Source organism: Scyliorhinus torazame, chromosome 1, assembly GCF_047496885.1.
Source record: "Scyliorhinus torazame isolate Kashiwa2021f chromosome 1, sScyTor2.1, whole genome shotgun sequence".
Classification (NCBI taxonomy): Eukaryota; Metazoa; Chordata; class Chondrichthyes; order Carcharhiniformes; family Scyliorhinidae; genus Scyliorhinus; species Scyliorhinus torazame.
In genome coordinates, this window is record NC_092707.1 from 7,769,785 (window position 1) to 7,778,058 (window position 8,274).

The following is an 8,274-nucleotide window of genomic DNA, read 5'->3' on the forward strand; positions in this document are numbered from 1 at the left end:
GAGGTCTCCCATGGGGGGGGGGGGAAAGAGGTCTCCCATGGGGGGGGGGGGAAGAGGTCTCCCATGGGGGGGGGGGGAAGAGGTTTCCCATGGGGGGGGCGGGAGAGAAGAGGTTTCCCATTGGGGGGGGGGAGAACAGGTTTCCCATGGGGGGGTGAAGCGGTTTCCCATTTGGGGGGGGGGGGGAGAAGAGGTTTCCCATTTGGGGCGGGGGGGGAGAAGAGATTTCCCATGGGGGGGGGGGGGGAGAGGAGGTTTCCCATGGGGGGGGGGGAGAGGAGGTTTCCCATGGGGGGGGGGGGAGAGGAGGTTTCCCATGGGGGGGGGGGGAGAGGAGGTTTCCCATGGGGGGGGGGGGAGAGGAGGTTTCCCATGGGGGGGGGGGAAAGAGGTTTCCCATGGGGGGGGAAAGAGGTTTCCCATGGGGGGGGGAAAGAGGTTTCCCATGGGGGGGGGGGAAGAGGTTTCCCATGGGGGGGGGGGGAAGAGGTTTCCCATGGGGGGGGGGGGAAGAGGTTTCCCATGGGGGGGGGGGAAGAGGTTTCCCATGGGGGGGGGGAAGAGGTTTCCCATGGGGGGGGGAAGAGGTTTCCCATGGGGGGGGGAAAGAGGTTTCCCATGGGGGGGGGGAAGAGGTTTCCCATGGGGGGGGGGGAAGAGGTTTCCCATGGGGGGGGGGGAAGAGGTTTCCCATGGGGGGGGGGAAGAGGTTTCCCATGGGGGGGGGGGAAGAGGTTTCCCATGGGGGGGGGGGAAGAGGTTTCCCATGGGGGGGGGGGAAGAGGTTTCCCATGGGGGGGGGGGAAGAGGTTTCCCATGGGGGGGGGAAGAGGTTTCCCATGGGGGGGGGGAAAGAGGTTTCCCATGGGGGGGGGGAAGAGGTTTCCCATGGGGGGGGGGGAAGAGGTTTCCCATGGGGGGGGGGGAAGAGGTTTCCCATGGGGGGGGGGGAAGAGGTTTCACATGGGGGGGGGGGGAAGAGGTTTCACATGGGGGGGGGGAAAGAGGTTTCCCATGGGGGGGGGGAAAGAGGTTTCCCATGGGGGGGGGGGAAGAGGTTTCCCATGGGGGGGGGGGAAGAGGTTTCCCATGGGGGGGGGGAAGAGGTTTCCCATGGGGGGGGGGGGGAAGAGGTTTCCCATTGGGGGGGGGGGGGAGAGGTTTCCCATGGGGTGGGGGGGGGGGGGGGGGAGAGGTTTCCCATGGGGGGGGGGGAGAAGAGGTTTCCCACGGGGGGGGGGAAGAGAATTCCCATTGGGGGGGGGAAGTGGTTTCCCATGGGGGGGGGGGGAAGTGGTTTCCCATGGGGGGGGGGGAAGAGGTTTCCCATGGGGGGGGGGGATAAGAGGTTTCCCATGGGGGGGGATAAGAGGTTTCCCATGGGGGGGGGGGGATAAGAGGTTTCCCATGGGTGGGGGGGGGGGAAGAGGTTTCCCATGGGTGGGGGGGGGGGGGAAGAGGTTTCCCATGGGTGGGGGCGAAGAGGTTTCCCATGGGGGGGGGGGGGGGAAGAGGTTTCCCATGGGGGGGAGCGGAGGAGGTTTCCCATGGGGTGGGGGGGGGGGTGGGGGTAGAGGTTTCCCATGGGGGGGGCGGGGGAAGAGGTTTCCCATGGGGGGGGCGGGGAAGAGGTTTCCCATGGGGGGGGCGGGGGAAGAGGTTTCCATGGGGGGGGCGGGGGAAGAGGTTTCCCATGGGGGGAGGGAAGAGGTTTCCCGAGGGGGGAGAAGAGGTTTCCCATGGGGGGGGGGAGAAAGAGCTTTCCCATGGGGGGGGGGAAAGAGGTTTCCCATGGGTGGGGGGGGGGAAGTGGTTTCCCATGGGGGGGGGGAAGAGGTTTCCCATGGGGGGGGGGGGATAAGAGGTTTCCCATGGGGGGGGGGGGAAGAGAATTCCCATTGGGGGGGGGGAAGTGGTTTCCCATGGGGGGGGGGGAAGTGGTTTCCATGGGGGGGGGGGAAGAGGTTTCCCATGGGGGGGGGGGGAAGAGGTTTCCCATGGGGGGGGGGGAAGAGGTTTCCCATGGGGGGGGGGGGATAAGAGGTTTCCCATGGGGGGGGATAAGAGGTTTCCCATGGGGGGGGGGGATAAGAGGTTTCCCATGGGGGGGGGGGATAAGAGGTTTCCATGGGTGGGGGGGGGGGAAGAGGTTTCCCATGGGTGGGGGGGGGGGGGAAGAGGTTTCCCATGGGTGGGGGCGAAGAGGTTTCCCATGGGGGGGGGGGGAAGAGGTTTCCCATGGGGGGGAGCGGAGGAGGTTTCCCATGGGGTGGGGGGGGGGGTGGGGGTAGAGGTTTCCCATGGGGGGGGCGGGGAAGAGGTTTCCCATGGGGGGGGCGGGGGAAGAGGTTTCCCATGGGGGGAGGGAAGAGGTTTCCCGAGGGGGGAGAAGAGGTTTCCCATGGGGGGGGGAGAAAGAGCTTTCCCATGGGGGGGGGGAAAGAGGTTTCCCATGGGTGGGGGGGGGGGGGGAGAGAGGTTTCCCATGGGTGGGGGGGGGGGGAAAGAGGTTTCCCATGGGTGGGGGGGGGGGGAAAAGAGGTTTCCCATGGGTGGGGGGGGGGAAAGAGGTTTCCCATGGGTGGGGGGGGGGGAAAGAGGTTTCCCATGGGTGGGGGGGGGAAAGAGGTTTCCCATGGGGGGGGAAAGAGGTTTCCCATGGGGGGGGAAAGAGGTTTCCCATGGGGGGGGAAAGAGGTTTCCCATGGGGGGGGGAAAGAGGTTTCCCATGGGGGGGGGAAAGAGGTTTCCCATGGGGGGGAAAGAGGTTTCCCATGGGGGGGGGGGAAGATGTTTCCCATGGGGGGGGGGAAGATGTTTCCCATGGGGGGGGGGAAGAGGTTTCCCATGGGGGGGGGGAAGAGGTTTCCCATGGGGGGGAAGAGGTTTCCCATGGGGGGGGGGGGGGAAGAGGTTTCCCATGGGGGGGGGGGGGAAGAGGTTTCCCATGGGGGGGGGGGGGGAAGAGGTTTCCATGGGGGGGTGGGAAGAGGTTTCCCATGGGGGGGTGGGGAAGAGGTTTCCCATGGGGGGGTGGGGAAGAGGTTTCCCATGGGGGGGTGGGGAAGAGGTTTCCCATGGGGGGGGGGGGGGAAGAGGTTTCCCATGGGGGGGGGGGGGGAAGAGGTTTCCCATGGGTGGGAGGGGAAGAGGTTTCCCATGGGGGGGAGGGGAAGAGGTTTCCCATGGGGGGGGGGAAGAGGTTTCCCATGGGGGGGGGGAAGAGGTTTCCCATGGGGGGGGGGGGAAGAGGTTTCCCATGGGGGGGGGAAGAGGTTTCCCATGGGGGGGGGGGAAGAGGTTTCCCATGGGGGGGGGGGAAGAGGTTTCCCATGGGGGGGGGGGGAAAGAGGTTTCCCATGGGGGGGGGGGAAAGAGGTTTCCCATGGGGGGGGGGGAAGAGGTTTCCCATGGGGGGGGGGGAGAAGAGGTTTCCCATGGGGGGGGGGGAGAAGAGGTTTCCCATGGGGGGGGGGGAGAAGAGGTTTCCCATGGGGGGGGGGAGAAGAGGTTTCCCATGGGGGGGGGGAAAGAGGTTTCCCATGGGGGGGGGGAAGAGGTTTCCCATTTGGAGGGGGGGGGAAGAGAGGTTTCCCATGGGGGGGGGGGGAAGAGAGGTTTCCCATGGGGGGGAGGGGGAGAGAGGTTTCCCATGGGGGGGGGGGGGAAGAGGTTTCCCATGGGGGGGGGGGAGAGAGGTTTCCCATGGGGGGGGGGGGAAGAGGTTTCCCATGGGGGGGGGGGAAGAGGTTTCCCATGGGGGGGGGGGAAGAGGTTTCCCATGGGGGGGGGGGAAGAGGTTTCCCATGGGGGGGGGGGGAAAAGAGGTTTCCCATGGGGGGGGGGGAAGAGGTTTCCATTTGGAGGGGGGGGGGGGGGAAAGAGAGGTTTCCCATGGGGGGGGGGGGAGAGGTTTCCATGGGGGGGGGGGGAGAGGTTTCCCATGGGGGGGGGGGGGAGAGGTTTCCCATGGGGGGGGGGGGGAAGAGGTTTCCCATGGGGGGGGGGAGAGGTTTCCCATGGGGGGGGGGGAGAAGAGGTTTCCCATGGGGGGGGGGAGAGGTTTCCCATGGGGGGGGGGGGGGAAGAGGTTTCCCATGGGGGGGGGGGAAGAGGTTTCCCATGGGGGGGGGGGAAGAGGTTTCCCATGGGGGGGGGGGAAGAGGTTTCCCATGGGGGGGGAAGAGGTTTCCCATGGGGGGGGGGAAAGAGGTTTCCCATGGGGGGGGGGAAGAGGTTTCCCATGGGGGGGGGGGAAGAGGTTTCCCATGGGGGGGGGAAGAGGTTTCCCATGGGGGGGGGGAAGAGGTTTCCCATGGGGGGGGGGGAAGAGGTTTCCCATGGGGGGGGGGGAAGAGGTTTCCCATGGGGGGGGGGAAGAGGTTTCCCATGGGGGGGGGGGAAGAGGTTTCCCATGGGGGGGGGAAGAGGTTTCCCATGGGGGGGGGAAAGAGGTTTCCCATGGGGGGGGGGAAGAGGTTTCCCATGGGGGGGGGGGAAGAGGTTTCCCATGGGGGGGGGGGAAGAGGTTTCCCATGGGGGGGGGGAAGAGGTTTCACATGGGGGGGGGGGAAGAGGTTTCACATGGGGGGGGGGGAAAGAGGTTTCCCATGGGGGGGGGGAAAGAGGTTTCCCATGGGGGGGGGGGAAGAGGTTTCCCATGGGGGGGGGGGAAGAGGTTTCCCATGGGGGGGGGGGAAGAGGTTTCCCATGGGGGGGGGGGGAAGAGGTTTCCCATTGGGGGGGGGGGGGAGAGGTTTCCCATGGGGTGGGGGGGGGGGGGGGGAGAGGTTTCCCATGGGGGGGGGGGAGAAGAGGTTTCCCACGGGGGGGGGGAAGAGAATTCCCATTGGGGGGGGGAAGTGGTTTCCCATGGGGGGGGGGGGAAGTGGTTTCCCATGGGGGGGGGGGAAGAGGTTTCCCATGGGGGGGGGGGATAAGAGGTTTCCATGGGGGGGGATAAGAGGTTTCCCATGGGGGGGGGGGGATAAGAGGTTTCCCATGGGTGGGGGGGGGGAAGAGGTTTCCCATGGGTGGGGGGGGGGGGAAGAGGTTTCCCATGGGTGGGGGCGAAGAGGTTTCCATGGGGGGGGGGGGGGAAGAGGTTTCCCATGGGGGGGAGCGGAGGAGGTTTCCCATGGGGTGGGGGGGGGGGTGGGGGTAGAGGTTTCCCATGGGGGGGGCGGGGGAAGAGGTTTCCCATGGGGGGGGCGGGGGAAGAGGTTTCCCATGGGGGGGGCGGGGGAAGAGGTTTCCCATGGGGGGGGCGGGGGAAGAGGTTTCCCATGGGGGGAGGGAAGAGGTTTCCCGAGGGGGGAGAAGAGGTTTCCCATGGGGGGGGGGAGAAAGAGCTTTCCCATGGGGGGGGGAAAGAGGTTTCCCATGGGTGGGGGGGGGAAGTGGTTTCCCATGGGGGGGGGGAAGAGGTTTCCCATGGGGGGGGGGGGATAAGAGGTTTCCCATGGGGGGGGGGGGAAGAGAATTCCCATTGGGGGGGGGAAGTGGTTTCCCATGGGGGGGGGGGGAAGTGGTTTCCCATGGGGGGGGGGAAGAGGTTTCCCATGGGGGGGGGGGGAAGAGGTTTCCCATGGGGGGGGGGGGGGAAGAGGTTTCCCATGGGGGGGGGGGGGATAAGAGGTTTCCCATGGGGGGGGATAAGAGGTTTCCCATGGGGGGGGGGATAAGAGGTTTCCCATGGGGGGGGGGATAAGAGGTTTCCCATGGGTGGGGGGGGGGGAAGAGGTTTCCCATGGGTGGGGGGGGGGGGGAAGAGGTTTCCCATGGGTGGGGGCGAAGAGGTTTCCCATGGGGGGGGGGGGGAAGAGGTTTCCCATGGGGGGGAGCGGAGGAGGTTTCCCATGGGGTGGGGGGGGGGGTGGGGGTAGAGGTTTCCCATGGGGGGGGCGGGGGAAGAGGTTTCCCATGGGGGGGGCGGGGGAAGAGGTTTCCCATGGGGGGAGGGAAGAGGTTTCCCGAGGGGGGAGAAGAGGTTTCCCATGGGGGGGGGGAGAAGAGCTTTCCCATGGGGGGGGGGAAAGAGGTTTCCCATGGGTGGGGGGGGGGGGGGAGAGAGGTTTCCCATGGGTGGGGGGGGGGGGAAAGAGGTTTCCCATGGGTGGGGGGGGGGGGAAAAGAGGTTTCCCATGGGTGGGGGGGGGGAAAGAGGTTTCCCATGGGTGGGGGGGGGGAAAGAGGTTTCCCATGGGTGGGGGGGGGAAAGAGGTTTCCCATGGGGGGGGAAAGAGGTTTCCCATGGGGGGGGAAAGAGGTTTCCCATGGGGGGGGAAAGAGGTTTCCCATGGGGGGGGAAAGAGGTTTCCCATGGGGGGGGGAAAGAGGTTTCCCATGGGGGGGGAAAGAGGTTTCCCATGGGGGGGGGGGAAGATGTTGGGGGGGGGAAGATGTTTCCCATGCGGGGGGGGGAAGATGTTTCCCATGGGGGGGGGGAAGAGGTTTCCATGGGGGGGGGAAGAGGTTTCCCATGGGGGGGGGAAGAGGTTTCCCATGGGGGGGTGGGGAAGAGGTTTCCCATGGGGGGTGGGGAAGAGGTTTCCATGGGGGGTGGGGAAGAGGTTTCCCATGGGGGGGGGGGGGGAAGAGGTTTCCCATGGGGGGGGGGGGGGAAGAGGTTTCCCATGGGTGGGAGGGGAAGAGGTTTCCCATGGGGGGGAGGGGAAGAGGTTTCCCATGGGGGGGGGGGAAGAGGTTTCCCATGGGGGGGGGGAAGAGGTTTCCATGGGGGGGGGGGAAGAGGTTTCCCATGGGGGGGGGAAGAGGTTTCCCATGGGGGGGGGGGAAGAGGTTTCCCATGGGGGGGGGGGAAGAGGTTTCCCATGGGGGGGGGAAGAGGTTCCCATGGGGGGGGGGAAAGAGGTTTCCCATGGGGGGGGGGGGAGAAGAGGTTTCCATGGGGGGGGGGGAGAAGAGGTTTCCCATGGGGGGGGGGGAGAAGAGGTTTCCCATGGGGGGGGGAGAAGAGGTTTCCATGGGGGGGGGAAAGAGGTTTCCCATGGGGGGGGGGAAGAGGTTTCCCATTTGGAGGGGGGGGGGAAGAGAGGTTTCCCATGGGGGGGGGGGGAAGAGAGGTTTCCCATGGGGGGGAGGGGGAGAGAGGTTTTCCCATGGGGGGGGGGGGAAGAGGTTTCCCATGGGGGGGGGGAGAGAGGTTTCCCATGGGGGGGGGGGAAGAGGTTTCCCATGGGGGGGGGGGGGAAGAGGTTTCCCATGGGGGGGGGGGAAGAGGTTTCCCATGGGGGGGGGGGAAAGAGGTTTCCCATGGGGGGGGGGGGAAAAGAGGTTTCCATGGGGGGGGGGGGAAGAGGTTTCCCATTTGGAGGGGGGGGGGGGGAAGAGAGGTTTCCCATGGGGGGGGGGGAGAGGTTTCCCATGGGGGGGGGGGGGGAGAGGTTTCCCATGGGGGGGGGGGGGAAGAGGTTTCCCATGGGGGGGGGGAAGAGGTTTCCCATGGGGGGGGGGAGAAGAGGTTTCCCATGGGGGGGGGGAGAGGTTTCCCATGGGGGGGGGAGAGGTTTCCCATGGGGGGGGGGAGAGGTTTCCCATGGGGGGGGGGAGAAGAGGTTTCCCATGGGGGGGGGGGGGAAGAGGTTTCCCATGGGGGGGGGGGGGGGGGGTCCTCCGGGATTCTAACGGATTCTCTCCTCAGGAGCGGCCCCGCCCCGCGGGATAACGGTCCCGGAGCCCGAGCCGCCGCCGGGACAGAGGAGCCTCCAGCCGGTCACCCACCCCCCGGTCACCCACCCCCCGGTCACCGACCCCTCACACACACCCCCGGGCTCCCCGCACTCACCGCCCGCAGGTCTCCCAGCCGGTCCTTCATGACGGGAAGCGGGGCTGTGCCGCCGCTCACTGCCTCCCGCTCCGCCCGCGCCGCCTCACCGACACTCGGCACCGGGGTCCCGGCTCCGCTCGGGAGCAGCACAGCCCGCACCTGCACATGCGCAAAACCGACACCGGCCGCCACGCCCACTCTGGTTGCACCCGCCCCTGCTCATTGACCCGCCTCCCTACCGTCCCCGCGACCGCGCCCGCCCAGGCCCCGCCCACAGGAACGTCTTTCCCAGCGCCCCGCCCACTCCAGCACCAGCCTCCAACCAACAACCCATCCCCCATTCCACCCCATCCCCCAATCCAACCCATCCCCCATTCCACCCATCCCCAAATCCACCCATCCCCAAATCCAACCCATTCCCAAATGCAACGCATCCCCCAAATCCATCCCATCCACAAATCCATCCCATCCCAAAATCAAACCCA

At 67.0% G+C, this 8,274-nt stretch overlaps 1 protein-coding gene across 2 annotated transcripts in view; it reads right to left on the reverse strand.

Moving 5' to 3' along the window:
• The window catches only part of LOC140430132 (syntaxin-2-like), a 110,232-nt gene extending 102,264 nt beyond the window's left edge, over positions 1-7,968 (reverse strand). For both annotated transcript variants that reach the window (XM_072517683.1, XM_072517651.1), the window contains exon 1: positions 7,808-7,968. In XM_072517683.1, the coding sequence (XP_072373784.1) occupies positions 7,808-7,837 (30 nt within the window). In that variant the 5' untranslated portion in view covers positions 7,838-7,968. The remainder of the gene's footprint in view (positions 1-7,807) is intronic.
• Positions 7,969-8,274: the final 306 nt, after the last annotated feature.